Source organism: Bos taurus, chromosome 21, assembly GCF_002263795.3.
Source record: "Bos taurus isolate L1 Dominette 01449 registration number 42190680 breed Hereford chromosome 21, ARS-UCD2.0, whole genome shotgun sequence".
NCBI classification, from domain to species: Eukaryota; Metazoa; Chordata; class Mammalia; order Artiodactyla; family Bovidae; genus Bos; species Bos taurus.
In genome coordinates this window covers 55,280,055-55,295,895 of record NC_037348.1, presented here as the reverse complement: position 1 = coordinate 55,295,895, position 15,841 = coordinate 55,280,055, and the positions used below count along the sequence as shown (strand labels likewise).

Here is a 15,841-nt window from a genome sequence, read left to right as displayed (position 1 = left end):
TCATCAGGTTTTCCTGAGTAGGATGCTCAGCGGTTAGTAGGCATGTTCTACATAAATCACCTGAGCCCTCACATGCCTTTCAATCTGTGTCTATTTTCACTTCAGAAACAATGCTATGTTTCTTCCCAATGAAAAAAAAATCATTATTTCCTTTCTAACAATACAGTTGATCCTAAGAGTTAGGAGACCCGGATTATAGTCCAGCTTAGCTCTAAACAAACTGTATGACCTTGAGCAAATGACATCCTTTTTGAATCTCAGTTTCTTCATCTCTAAAATCAAGAGGTTGAACTGGACAATCTTTAAATCCATGCCAGCTTTAAAAATTTAGTGAGTCTCATACTTTCTTGGGAAAGGTAAAAAGGCTAAAGGAGAACAGAAGGGAGGGAATGTTGGATGAAAAACAGGGGGAATTGGAACTTATGAGAACTTGGTATTTGAGTTGACTACTCAAAACTTGGTCTCTAGTTCCAATCAAAGTTCTTTCCTTTCACACATATAAGGGACTCGATCTCTGGGTTCTTCTAACCCTATTTTGAGCATAAGGAGCACTGAATTATGTCTAGGGAGAGCAAGAGGAATCCACCTGTTCTTCGAACATTCCTGGGAGCCACCTAGAGAGCACAGTTTATCCCTCTTGAGTAGCTCTTTGACGCCCCTAATATGACTAACCCTGTATTCGTAGTGGCCTCTTGTATCCGTCAAGCAGACTTTCGGGAGACTCCTCACTCTGCTTGCCCAGCGTGGCTATGGACCGTAGTGATAGCTGTCTGTGGTTGTGAGAGGTGGCCACTGGGTGGTGGCTCTGAATGATTATGTGTATGTGTGTCCTGATGTTGTCATGTGAAGTCGTGTGTACTTCTGTGCGGTAATTGCAGCTTTGCGTGGCTACTAATGCACTCCCGGCCTTGCAGGCTCACAGTGCACGGGGCTGTTCAGCACGACAGTGCTGGGTGGCTCCTCCAGCGCCCCGAATCTTCAGGACTACGCCCGCAGCCAAGGCAAAAAGCTTCCACCCGCCAGTCTGAAGCACCGAGATGGTATGTGGGTGGGTTTGGGGAGGGCAACAATTTTCTTCATGCGTCTGCCAGCAAAGACACAGCTCAAGAACAATTCATGCTTAAATGGCACTGACACTGGCATTATGAGTTTCCTGCATCAGTTATCGAGGGGAGAAAGAACCAGGACCCCCACCACCCCTCCATTTGCATTCCCTCTCGCCATATGAATACTACTTATTTATGCTTATCCCTTCATAATCTCCCACATACAGCCCTGCCGCATCAGTTTACCCCACCTTCGTATTCTTTCCTGGATTCTGGCCTTTAGGGGTAAGGACCAAAAAGGGCGACCCGTGGTCAGGAAGGATGAGTGATACCTTGAAAATGTAGGAGGTCAGGAATGGGGACGTTGTTCAGCCAAGGCAGGAAAAACAACCTGGGAAGAGATCGGGGGAAGGGATGAGAGCTTCTGCAAAGGTTTTTATTTCCGAATGACCAAAAAGAGGATGTGGTGGTGAGGTTAGGGCTGTTTGTGGGGCCTTATTGTGGTAGAGATGACACACGGATTCCTGAGAGGAGATTATCCAAAGGAAAAGATTGAAATACAGTAGACAGGGACCTACGGGGGGGGGGGGTGGGAGCAGATTGTTACTAACAGTGAAGAACAGAGTATGTTGTGAACAAATTCCAGAGCAGAGGGCGGGGACCGCGGTGGGTATAATCCCCGTGATGTCTTTTCTCCCCAGAGCTCTTGTTTGTCCCGGCCGTAAAACGATTTTCTGTGTCGTTTGCAAAGCATCCGACTAACGGTACGTTTGCTTCTGACTCAACGTCATTCCTCCTCACCATGTCACCGCCAGACATTTAACCTCTGAGTTCTGACACTGACTTCCCTCTCCCTCCACTGTGTTGACACCCTGCTGTCTCTGAATGAACCACTCACTAACTGTCCCTTCTGGGGTATACTCCTTGTTGTGACAGACCTTAGCCTCAGCCGCAGCCTGGCTGCCCGATCCCTGGGGCAACTCAAGGTCTTACTTCTGTGGTCACCTTCATCGCCATTGTGTCACTTTTTTTCAGCATTGTCACCAAAACGAGTTACACCTCTTCCTTTCCCATCACATGACTGCCAGGCTTTGTACAAACATGATAATGGTTTCCCTTCTTAGGAAGAGAGTAGTATTTCCTGTATCATCCCCATTTCTTTTCTCTTTTTTTCCCCAACTCCTCAGCTTATATAATTTTGACCTTCCTATTTTTTTCACCAGTTCTTTTGTTGGAGTGGACAACTAATTTGCTTGTGGAACAATGCTGTGGTCCCCAGTTCCCAAGCCTACTCGTAAAGGGCATTAGTCTTGAGCATATTGTGTTCCATCTCTGTATTCCTGTCTCCCACCATTGTGTGTATTTTGTGTGGCTCTTGTGCTCCTGACATCTGCTTTATGTTACTACTAATCTAGGGCCTGGGCCTACAAAACAGGAGTCCAGATTGATATGGGATAAAAGAGAGAAAGAGAGGAGTAGGAGGTGGTAGGTTCAGGAAAAAGAATTGTGCCTTGAGGGTTTACACGTGGTTTCCATGTTGCCCCAGCCTCTCTGTAGCACTGTGGCCTCATAGAAGGGGAGGTAAAGAGGAGAATATCTACTGGGGATTCTGGGGGAGCTTAGGAATAAATCATATTTCAAGAATACTGAAAAAAAAAAAAAAAAAGAATACTGAAGAACAGGGTCTGCCCACTCTAAGGTGGGAGAGTTTAGAGATCTGTGTAAACCCAGACTGAAGGGCTGTGGTCTCATTTGTAGGATGTGGTGAGGAGCCCAGGACTTCACCTTTGCTTTATCCTTTGTATCCTTAGTTTCTCTCTGCAGTTGTATCTTATCTTCAAGGTAAATCCAATTTTGTTTGATATGATTTTCTTCTGTTCAAGAGCTAAGACTATCTGAGGGAGGTGAAATTAGCCTGGCCTCCTGGCTGGAAGAAACTCCAGGTACTGATCACCTGCTCCTTAGCCAGTGGCAGCTGCTGGCTCTCAGCCAGTTCAGGCCATACCTCTCCACTCAGCACTGCTGGGGTCTCCCTAGTCTGACTAGTCTATACATTTTCAGTTTACACCCTACCCCCATCCTCTGCTCCCATTTGTGCCTGTGACAGGGTCTTCCCATTCCGAGTGGCCTGACTGTGTGGTTAGCCTCAAGCTCTTCTGCCTTCATGCCACAGTCATCTCCAGAGTATAACCTCATGCACCAACACTACGCCTGGGATTTGGACTTGGAGGCTTGTTACTTAGGGAGGGTACAGAAGACAGTACTAGGAACTTGGGCCCCTGACCTCAGAGCTAAATCACAACTCGCCTAAGTAATCTGTGAGAAAAGATCCAAATCCCCCAAATAGATCCTTAAGCCTCTGTATGTATCTCTAGTTTCCTGAAGCCTTGGTTAGCAGCTTTACCAATTGAAGAAAAGAAGAATTAATTCTACCAAAAGCAGGAGAGGAAGAAAGACCTGGACAATTACCATGCAGGAGAGTAATTTCAAGATCCCCTCCAATACCCTGCATGCATCTTCAGGGTTCTGCTGGCCTTTGTTCTTGCACTTGAGCTTGAAGGCTAAAGTGCCTGAGAAACCAGAATCTGGGATCTAGGAGAAATAGACTTGGAGTTCTTATGTCTCTTGCTTGAGATTATCTAGATTTAATTTGGCCCTCAAGACAATATGAGGGCTTTACCCCATGGCCAAATGTGACTGGACCGACCCAGCAATTACAGAGTGGATGCTCTGTCCACAATTGCTTGCAGCAGCTTAGTTCAGAACAGTGTGCCAACCTACCATCCATCATTACCATCTCTTTGCCATGATGCGTGGCTTTGAAATAGCAGCTGGAGAAACTGGACCTGGCTTTGAGAAGGAGGCCAGGCACTGCTACTTCCTTGCTTTGTTAGGAGAACATCCCTCCGCCCATCCCTGCCTGTATTCCTGGTAAGCTGCCGTCACATCCTCTGCCTGCCTCAAGTATGGAAGTATGGCCCCTTACTAAACTGCACGCTGAACTTACCAAGGTGAACTAATATAGTGGGAAAGACACTGTGGCTCTCCCTCATCCAGAGCGTCAGTGTGCCCACCAGATCTGCCCAGCCCATTCTCTTCTAGGGACCCAGACAGTTGTGTGACCATGGATACAGAAATCTCTTGACATCCGAACTAGGGTCTTGGGAACCATAGTCACATGGGTCACCCTGTGGAACCCACCTCTGGTCTGGGAGTTGTGAGCAGTTGTTCTCAGCATCCTTGATCCTACTTTCTGTAGATCCTATCATCAGTTTATAAGACCCTGTACCTTTTTAAAGGCTGTATTTGAACAAGAGTGAAGGATGATTAATCAGTATTGGCATTTTCACATATTGATTCCATTTTTTTACATGCTGTTTTAAAGGTCACCTGGTTTGCTGCTCATCTGTGTCAGCTGCCTAACACCGTCCTTGTCTGTGGCTGGCTCAGAGTCTGGTCCAGAGGACCGGGTCTGAGTCTTTAGGAGCCATTTAGTTTCAGGCTTTATCTCGATCACCTATACCGTTCTTGACCTTCTCCCAGTGACTTTGAATCTTTTCATCTCTATCCCAACCTTGCAAATACATTCATCTGAGAAGTGAGCCCTAACTAGGCTTTGTCCAAGAACGATCAGGGACACTGGAGTTCCCAGCTACAGAATGGCCAGCTCACCCAGTCCAGAAAGATGTGACTGCAGTCTGTAAGCACTGACTGAATTCTGCACAACAAGACGCGGGGGTGGGGCTGCTGCACGATGGGGTCTCACTTGCCCGTTCTTTTAGACTCAGCTCTTCCAGACTTCTCTTAGCATGATGCCAGTACTCTTTCCCGCTGCGAGGGCTGCCCCGTGGCTCTGACCATGGCTCTGATGTCTCTGCTCCCCTCTTAGCTCACCTTGGAGCTGAATGGCCCTGCCTCCCAGGAGTGCGTCTGTCATCCAGCGCCCCCTCACTGTCTCTCCCTCTTCTCTCTCTTTATCTCCGTGCTTCCTGCTGTGGTCCCCCAGCCCCTCCAGAGCTGCTGGATGACCAGCACCCTGTGGTCCGGCTGCTGCGCGGTTTTTCCTCTGACTGCACGGGGGGCCGGCCGGTGTCCTTGGACGCCGCGCTGGCACATCACCTGCACCAGTGCTCCTACCACCTGCGGCTCTTCCGGAACTGGCTGCGCTCAGGCCAGGATGACCCCGAGTGCCTCTACGGTACCCCTGCCACTGAGCGGGCTGCCGCCACTGCCCTGGCTGGGACTGACTGCTTTGCTTCTTGCACTTCTGGCAGGAGCACCCACCTGCTCCTTTCTCCTCTCTGCCCTGAGGTTATGCGACTTGCATTTAGTTGCTTGGATGGGATTGGGGCCAGGCTGCCTCGTGGCTGTAGTGCTGGCTGCTCATCCTCTTCCCACTCTCCTCCCTCACTGCCTCCTAATGTTACCTATTCCCGGTGCTATTCGGTACAGGAGCAGTCTCTTGCCCTGGAATCTATTCTTATCTCTGTGATCACCTTCTTCAAATCCAGATGTTTCTCTAGCCACCCTGAGCATCTGGGGACTGTACCTCTCCTGCCCTCCTGCTGCTAATGGAGGCACAGAGGTTTCAGTTGTACCCTTGAAGTGACCAAGGGCCCAAGGTTAGAAGATGGTCAGGTATAATCCTTTTGAGTTATGTAGGTTTTAATCATTGTCAGACTCTAGGCTATGTCTTGCATAAATGTTGCTGTCCTGCCTACCCTTAGTCCCTCTAAAGAACTATAAAGGAAACACAGGAAAGATGAGGGACTGAAAAAGTGGTTGAGATGTATGCTTCTTGATTCTCTAACGGGGACGTTTTTTCCCATCAGCAGGCCCTGAGATTAGAGTTGGTTCACCCTTCACCCTACATTGTAGATCTATATTGGAGTTGTTGGGTTCAGAGCAGAGAATCAGTATTTATTCTTTTTTCTAGGGGGTTTGCCTCATTTTCCTGAAGGAATAGAGAAATCCTAGCAAGTCTGGGGTTTGCAGTGAGAACAGAGGAAAGAAGCTTTGATGTGATGGAAATAACCAAGAAAGAACTTCCATCCCCCAACCTGTTCATGCATGTGGTTTTCCTGAGCTGAGCTTCACGTGTATTGCATGCCATCCAGCTTCCAAATATCCTAGCCTTTCTACCCACATCCGAAATCTGCATGAACCCCTCCTCAGGTCCCAAACCCTTCTCCTTAATCTGGTTCTCTAGTATGTGATCCCTGAAATCTGCTGTTTCTTCCCAGCTCCATGACTCCCTACCTCTCATTCAGACGTACAATTGCACCCCTTCCCTGTGGACCTTTGTTCTATTCCCCATCCACATCCCCTCCACCCCCGAAAGTATAAGAAGAGTATGGGTGCTCACCTTATTGGGATTGTGTTGATTTTCCCATGGGACATTGCCGGCTTTCCGTAGGAGGGTGCGAGGTGATTTCACTCACGCAGAGTTGGGGAATTTGTGGGAAATCTGCAGGTGACAGAAATAGACCCCCGTAGGGCCCTAGAGTTCCCTTTCCCGCGAATCTGGGACATCCCACACTCCAAAAGCCACGGACACTCCTGATGGTGCTCAGGGACTCTCCATGCTTCCTCGGCCAGCTGGAGTATATCCAGCAGGAATAACACTGACTTTGCCCATCTGTTTTCTAACAGGATTTGAGGGGTGCTCCATGGTGCCTACTATTTACCCCCTGGAAACACTGCATAATGCCCTTTCCTTGCGTCAAGTGAGTGAATTCTTGAGTAGAGTCTGCCAACGCCACACTGAGGCCCAAGCACAGGCGTCTGCAGGTATACAGAATCCTCTTATCTTGAACCACTATCTCTGCCCCCACTCCCATGCTCCCCAGAGCTTGAGTGGTAAGTTAAAAAGATAGGCACTCCGAAAAAGTAGACTTAAAAAAAATGTTTAATTGCATAGGTCAACTCAAAAGCATAGAACTATCACTCCTTCCAAAGTTAATTTATAAATTTAATGTGATCTCAATAAAAATACTATTGTTTTTCTAAAGTCAGACAAACTGACTTTGAAGTGCTCATAAAACAAACAAACAAGAATAGCCAAGGAAATCTTGAAAAGAAGAGCAATGAAGACATGTTGGCCCTACCAGATTTTAAAACATTTTATAAAACGTCTATAGTGAAAACAGTGTAGTATTGATACATGAATGGACAGAGACCAAGCAAACAAAATAGTAAGTCCAGAAATGGTTGAAGTTAGCATTTCAAAATACTAGGGGAAAGATAGAATTTAAGGAATGGAATTGGGACAATTGAATAGTCATTTGACAAAAATTAAAACTGAATCCATACTTCATGTTATATACCAGGATAAACTCCATAGGGTTCAGAGATCTGCAAGTAAAAATTAAACCATGCAAACTTCTCTGTTGGTTCAGTGGTTAGGAATCCTCCTGGCAATGCAGGGGACACAGGTTCAATCCTTGGTCCGGGAAGATCGCACATATCATGGGGCAACTAAGCCCATGGGCCACAGCTACTGAGCCCGCACACTCTAGAGCCCGTGCTCTCCAACAAGAGAAGCCACTGCAGTGGGAAGCCCTGCACTGAACTAGAGTGTAAGCCCTGTTCACTGCAACTAGAGAAGGCTTGCATGTAGCGATGAAGACCCACCACAGCCAAAAATAATAAGTAAATAAAAATGGGGGAAAAAAAGAAGTGAAAAGACAGCCTATAGAAAAGGAGAAAATATTTGCAAATCATATATCTGATAAAGATCCAGAATATAACACTTCAACAACAAAAAGACAAGCAGAGACTTCCCTGGTGGCACAGTAGGTAAGAATCTGCCTGCCAAAGTAGGAGACACAGGTTCAGTCCTTGGTCTGGGAAGATTACACGTGCCGCGGAGCAATAAAGCCCATGCACCACGGCTACTGAACCCATGCTCTAGAGCCCATGCTTCACAACCAGAGAAGTCATCACAATGAGAAGCTTGCATACCTCGATGGAGGGTAGCCCCCACTCACCGCAACACGAAAGCCTGGGCAGCAACGAAGACCCAACACAGCCAAAAATTAGTTAATTAAAAAGACAAACAACCCAACTTAAAAGTGAGCAAAGGACTTGAGTAGACACTTCTTCAGAGAAGATATACAAATAGGCAAGAAACACATGAAATACTGCTCACCCTCAGTGATCATTAGGGATATACAGATCAAAGTCACACCAACTAGGATGGCTATAATTTTAAAAAGGAGAGAAATAGAGTAAAAGCAAGCAGAAAATACGTGTTGGTAATGCCATGAACATATTAGAATTTTTGTACATTACTGGTGGAAATGTAAAAGGGTGCAGCCTCTGTGGAAAACAGTTTCACAGTTCCTCAAAAACCTAAATATAGTATTACTGTTTGACTCAGAAATTCCCCTCCCTTCAAAAGAACTGAAAACAGGTACTGTAACAAAGATTTACACACAAAAGTTTATGGTGACACTATTCATAATAGTCAAAAGGTGGAAATGACTGAAGTATACATGAATGGATAAGCAAAATGTGGTATATGCATATAATCTCATAGTACTGAACTATAAGAAGGAGTGAAGTACTGATACATGTTGCCATATGGATGAACCTCAAAAACATGCCAAGTGAAAGAAACCAGACAGAAAAAGTCACATATTGTATGATTCAATTTATATGAAAGATCCAGAACAGAGACAGAGAGCAAATTAGTGGTTTCCAGGGATTGAAAGTAGGGTAGAACGGGGAGTGACTTCTTAATAGATATGGGTTTTCTTTTTTGGGGGGAGGGGGCTGTGATGAAAATGTTTTGGAACTAGATATAGGTAGCAATTGCACATTGTGGATGCGTTAAAGGCCACAGAATTATATGCTTTAAGATGTTACCTTTATGTTATGTGGCCTTCACTTCAATAATAATAAAAATAAATCATGCAAGTACTAAAAGTAAGCAGGGGTGATGGTGGTAGATTCTTTTATCACTGGAAAATAAGGAGAGCCTAATTGTGACTCAAACTCAAATTTGGGAAACAGTAGGAAAAGATTATGATGTTTAAGTAATATAAACATTTTTTTTAATGTTGCAAGCCAGTAGCAGTATCATAAGCAAAGAAAAAAATTTTTTCTGCAATTTATATCACATTTAGGCTTAATCATCCTAAAATACAGAGAACTCTTACATGTCAGAAGGAAAAGACCAAAAGTGTGATTTTTTTTAAAGGATAGTTTACAAAGAAAGAAATGCAAGTGGCCATTAGATTTATGAAATGATGCTTAACCTCGGTCATAAGAAATGTGCAAACTAAAACTACACTGAGATATCATATCTCACCTATTAATTTGGAAAAAAATCCCAAAGTTTAATAACACAGTCTCTTGACAAGTCTGTCGCAAGAGAGGCAGTTCCATACATTGTTGGTGGGAGTGCAAAATGGTGCAACCCCTATGAAGGTAGATTTTGTAATATCTCAGAGAATTACAGATACAGTTACTTCCTTTTCTAATAATACAATTTTAGGAATTTATTCTGAAGGTATTGTTCACAAAGTTGAAATAACATTTGTATAGAGTTATTGGGACATTATTTATGCTGTTTATTATTATTTTTGGAAACAATGCAAAGGTTCTTCAGTGCAAGAATGGTTGAATAAACAGTGGCGTGTCCACTCAAATGAGTGCTGTGCCTCTGTTAAAACTAGTAAGGAAGGTCTGTTTTTTTTTGGGGGGCGGGGGGTATATGTGTCTTGATATGAAGTAATCTCCAGGATATATTGTTAACTTAAAAAGTTGTGGAAGAGTGTTGATAGTACATTACCTATTTTATAAGGAGGGAAAATAAAGGGAAAATATACATATTTGCAAAAAGAAATTCTAAAAGTAAATACCAGAAACTAATAAAATGTTTACTGCTGGAGAGCAACAGAAATGGAGCTGAAGGCATGAAGAAAAAGCAACTTCCTCTGAGTATGCCTTTTTATAAATCTTTGACTTGTGAACCTGTAAATGTTTTTCAGAATGTAAAACTAAATCAAAAGAAGCAAATCCTAAAATTGAAAAAGAAAAAAAAAGGAAAGAAATTACCCTAATTGTGTATCAAAATAGTAATATAATCACATAGGGAAAATCATTTTTCAAATAAGTTTGAATTACTGTGCTTTGACTATAAATCCTTTAGTGGAAAAAAAATGAGGATTATAAAATAATTATAATCCTCATTCAGTGATTTGTTAATAGTGAGGTTGATACTATTTTGTAACATATATGTCATATGCACACACACACACATATAATAGAGTAATGCAAATAAGTAATTATGTTCCTATTAGGAATAAGAATTTTCAAAGTAAGATAAATAAGATACAAGTAAAAATTCAAAAATATTTTTAAAGTGCTGTAATATTAAATTTGAATTGATAATATCAATATAAATTGTTTATTAATGCTTTTTGTAACTCAATGCATTACAAACAGTATCAGTGAGCTCTCTTAGCACCTAGATTTTGGTTTCCACATATCATCCCCCACTAAAAGCAACCAGGATTCCATGGTTGTATTCTTGGTCTAGGTCCATGTTTTTTAACCTTTTCTTTTTTTTTAAATCACATCCTATCCTATAGAGTATTTTTACATTTTTTCCCTCCAATCACTCCCCACCACATGAAATTTTAATACTACAGATTACTTTATATCTGTTAATGTAATGTCACCATTTGAGGGATTACAAACCAATGAAATATCTAAGTTTTTTCACTTTCACCAAGAACCAGTTTTATTGAGGATGTATTATCTAGGGCACGGAAAGCTCAAGGTGATCCTGAGGCATGCTGTAACAAAAACAAGGAAGCACTCAAGCCTGAATAGGCTCCCACTGACCAGAACTGGATTATTTTAGTATTAAAAAGAATAACTTACTATAATCGATTAAAGTGCACTAAACATGTGAACATCCACAAGCTCATAATGAATCTTACAAGAAAGAGAACAAAGATAATAATCATCTGCTACTATTGGTGAATACTTTTTACCAACTCTTTCTTCTGAAAACTAATTTAAGGGAAATAAACCCTTATCCTACCTGTTCAGTAAGAACTGCAGTTTTAATGTAATCAAATGGTGCCAGTTGAAGAGAGAAAGTTCTTCTTTACAGAAAATATGCCAGCTAATAAATATAGAAGACTTAATAGAATTAGAAAATCACCACTTGACACTTGTAATAAAATAATTAAGGATCATCAGTGAATACTAACACAAAGAAAAGTCGAAAAGTCAGGTTCCACAGTGCCAAAGTGTCATCTATAATCAGAAGGGGAAGCTTTTTCAATGGTGAGATCTTGTGAGCCCTATTTAAACCTCATTAGTAGACTTAGCCTCACCTACCAATTTCAGGAGATACAGGAGATGCTGTTTTGACCCCTGGGTTGGGAAGATCCCCTGGAGTAGGAAATGGCAACCCACTCCAGTATTCTTGCCTGGAAAATCCCATGGACAGAGGAGCCTGGCAGACTACAGTCTGTAGGGTTGCAAAGCTTTGGACACGACTGAGCATGCACACACGCCAACTTAGTCGTAACTTAGTGGGATAATGAGACATTATGTGCCTCCAATATGATGGACATATTCAAGAATATTCTTTGAGTATTCTTGCCAAGGGGCTTCCCTGGTGGTTCAGAAGGTAAAGAATCTGCCTGCAATGTCAGACTGCCAATCTTCAAAGTCTACAAATAATAAATGCTGGGGAGAGTGTGGAGAAAAGGGAGCCCTCCCTCACTGTTGGTAGGAATGCAAATTGGTGCAGCCACTCTGGAGAACAGTATGGAGGCTCCTTAAGAAACTAGGAATAAAACTACCATATGATCCAGAAATCCCACTTCGGGGCATATATCCAGAGAAAACCATAATTCGAAAAGATACATGCACCCCAGGATTCATAGCAGCACTATTTGCAGTAGCCAAGATATGGAAGCAACTAAATGTTCATCAGATAAATGGATGAAGAAGATGTGGTGCACATATATATATGAATATTACTCAGCCATAAAAAAGGATAAATAATGCCATTTGCAGCAACATGGATGGACCTAGAGATTATCATACTAAGTGAAATAAGTCAAAGATAAATATCATATGATATCACTTATATGTGGAATCTAAAGTATGGTACAGATGAACTTACTTATAAAACAGAAATAGACTCATAGAGGTAGAAAACAAACTTATGGTTACCAAAGGGGAAAGGGGGAAGAGGGATAAATTAGAAATTTGGTATTAACGTATACACACTGCAATATATGAAGTAGATAACCAACAGGGACCTACTGTATAGCACAGAGAATTATATTCAATATCTTGTAATGTTGAATTACAGTACATCCACAGTGGAAGTACAAATGAATCTGAAAAAGAATATATATTTATATTCTGATAACTGAATCACTCTGCTGTATACCTTTGTTGTATACATTATAAGTGAACTATGCTTCAATTTTTAAAAAAATTATCAAAACCTAAAAAAAACATTTAAAATGTAAGCATTCATTTTTATACTACAGAAAAGAAAAACACTTGAATCATTGAATCAAGCCTTTTATATCTGACTTCCAGTTTATAGGGATAGTGAAACAAGTTAAATGATTCTATGAGGAAGCAATCAGACAAATCCAGAGAGTGGAATATGACATTCTATGAGACAGCTGTCCTGTTCTTTTCAAAAAGTCACTATGAAAAAAATAAATAGGGGAAGCTGTATCCTAGATTAAAAGAGACTTTGAAGACATAATAAAATGGAATGCATGGTCCATGTTTGGATCTTACTATGAAAGACATTTTGGGAATAATTGGGGGAAATTTGAATATGGATTGGGTATTTAGATGATATTAGGGTATTTTTTAAGTTTAATCTGGTGTATGGCTATATAGGGAAAATGTCTTGTACTTTAGAAATGAATACTGAAGTATTAGAGGTGAAATGTTTCATAATGTTTGTCATTTATTTTAAAAAACTTTAGCATGAAGAAATAGATGAAACAAAAATGGCAAAATGTTAACATGTTAAAGAAGATGAATATATAGGTATTGACTGTACTAGTCTTTCAAGTATTTTGAAAAAATGTTTGAAAATATTCATAACATACAGTTTAAAATATTAAAAATGGTTTGTATGAAGGGTCCTTAGGACATGCTACTTTTCAGCCTGAGGAAGTATAAGTCGGATTTGACTTATATTTAGAACCTGTGGCTGTTGAATTCTTCATGGGCTTTTTTTTTTTCCTTCCCTCTCTCTCCCTCACCTGTCCAGCTCTCTTTGACTCTATGCACAGCAACCAAGCCTCTGACAGCCCGTTTTCTCCACCTCGCACTCTTCATTCACCTACCCTACAACTCCAACAGCGCTCTGAAAAGCCCCCTTGGTGTAAGTAATTCTCTTGGAACTGCATAGGCAAGACTGAGAGGGAATGGGGGGAGTGGAGGGATTGGTGAATGAGAGACTCATCCCAGGAGGGAAACAGAGATGAGGGCTGAAAGACCAGGACTAATCAGGCAAGAAGGCAGTCACACTTGCTGCTTCCAAGATGAAGGGCACATCTGTTTCCTCTCTCTCGTCCATCACCTCTGTCCTCCACATCCCCTCTATCTTACTGGGAAGAAAGTGAAAGTGTTAGTTGCTCAGTCGTGTCTGACTCTTTGCAACCTATGGACTGTTGCCTGCCAGGCTCGTCTGTCTGTGGAATTCACCAGGCAAGAATACTGGGGTGGGTAGTCATTTCCCTTCTCCAGGAGATCTTCCCAATCCAGGAGATGAACCCAGGTCTCCTGCATTGCAGGTGGATTCTTTATCTCACTAGAGGGGCTCCTAAATGATAGTGGCCGAGGGGGTCCTTTGGGGAAGAAAAGATGAAGGCTGCCTTCTCCTTAGATCCCTATTTGGTTGACCACAGCCTTCTCAAGTAAAAGTGACTTGGGAGGGACCCTGGATATATAGAAAAGCTGGGAGAAAGAAACTAGAATCATCTATTATTTTCTACATGTCCCTCCTTTCCAGTTGTCTGTTCTCATTTGTTAATTCAAGCTCAGGTGCTGCTCTTTCCCATCTCTACTTTATAATCTCAGCCTATCGCTATTTATCCTTGGTAACAGGGTGAACAGTGGAACCACAAGGAATTCTTAGGGTAATTGTAGGTAGGGAGAGAGACCTGTGGTGATATCTGGGCGATTAGGGGCAGAGACACTGGCAGTGGAAGAATCCTCCAGGGACTACCTAAAATCAAACATGGCTTTTATTATTTTACTTGGATAGAACTGAAGCAAAGATTCATATTTTAGCATTGGAGTAAACTTGTAGAATTTTACACTTCTGACACCCTTTATGCAGAAGCAGCTTTCCTTCCTGGCACCAAGAATTTTTCCCCTGAATTTCAGATTATTCTACACTCACCTTGCCATTGAGCCTTTTTCTCTGTCCAGTAGTGTTTATAGGTTCTGTGCCCTAGAAATCTTACCTTTCTTCCACTTCTGTTTTCTGTCTGAATTCTTTGATTTGTCTGAATCAGACTACTAGCTGAATATTAAGGCTACTACTTCATCATCCTTGGGTGAACTCAGCTTACATCTTTTTTCTTCTTTTTTTAAAATCTCAGTATCAGATGTGTAGTTCACTTATAAACATTTTCTTTGGGGTCTGTCTGCCCTCAATAGGCCTTGTTGACCCCAAACCACATTCTTCTTTTTTTTCTGCTTGAAGCATGCCTCCTATGATCCTTTACAGAAAAGAGATAGCTGGCATTCCTTAAATTCAAAGATTAATGAATCATTGAGTTTTCAGACTCAGGCTTACCAACTCTCCCAGTTCTCCTCATGGCAATATATTCAGGTGTCCTTTATTTCTAAAATCTATCATTGTTGATATTAGAGTGGTTTAAATATAAAGCTATCGTACCATCAATAAATACAGAATTTACAAAGGGAAAGGTAAATTAGTTCCCTGTAAGGATCAATGAAGAAGTAGAGGTTGGGGTAGGAGTTGTCCCGCAGTGTAATTAAAGACTTAAGTCTTTCATTTTACTACTGTCAGAATCTAGGAAATTCATTTTTATATTTTATATGTATATAATATCCATAAACCTGGAACACTGTGTGTCCCAAAACTTAGAGGGTCCTAACCTGGATCTATGGATGGATTTCAGGGTAAAGTCTACAAACTCTAGGAATTATATGTAAACATTACCGAGGATATCCATATGCACATTTTTCTGGGAAGATAGTCCATGACTTTCATTAGAATTTCAAAGGGGTCAGTGACCTCCAGAAAGGTTAATTAAGAACTGCTGCTGTTCTATGGCAGTCTTCCACCTTGGAGTAAATCACTTTCCTTCCTAATGCTCTGATTCACAAAGTTTTTCTACATTTTCCTGCTTACTTGTTCCTTGGGTAGTAAACAATGATTACATCTGCCCCAGAAATAAGCTTTAAAGAAATAATTCTTAACGAAAGATATATGTCAGATTTAACTGGGAGTGTTTTAACATCCCACACCTTTACTGTAAATCTATAGAATTAGGATTTCTGAAGATAGAACCTGGAAATATGTATTTTAAAAAAATTTCCCCTAATTTTGGTATGTAACCCTAATTATGAACCACTGATATGAAGTGTTCATATGCTTCCAAAGTAGGAATGAGGGGTCATGGGAATTTGGAGTTGGGATGGGCGTACATTTATGAAAGAACTGGATGAAGTGGGCCTCAGTACTCACTCTGAAATCTTAGCTGTCCCTTAGTGTTACTCCAGTAGTACACATTAGGCCAGAGCAACAGTTC

At 41.8% G+C, this 15,841-nt stretch overlaps 1 protein-coding gene across 15 annotated transcripts in view; it reads left to right on the top strand.

Moving 5' to 3' along the window:
- The window catches only part of PPIP5K1 (diphosphoinositol pentakisphosphate kinase 1), a 40,059-nt gene that overhangs the window by 22,066 nt on the left and 2,152 nt on the right, over window positions 1-15,841 (top strand). For 6 of the 15 annotated variants that reach the window (XM_059879015.1, XM_059879011.1, XM_059879013.1 and 3 more), the window contains 4 exons: window positions 915-1,040; window positions 5,053-5,244; window positions 6,699-6,836; window positions 13,324-13,437. In XM_059879015.1, the coding sequence (XP_059734998.1) occupies window positions 915-1,040; window positions 5,053-5,244; window positions 6,699-6,836; window positions 13,324-13,437 (570 nt within the window). 15 annotated transcript variants of the gene reach the window in all.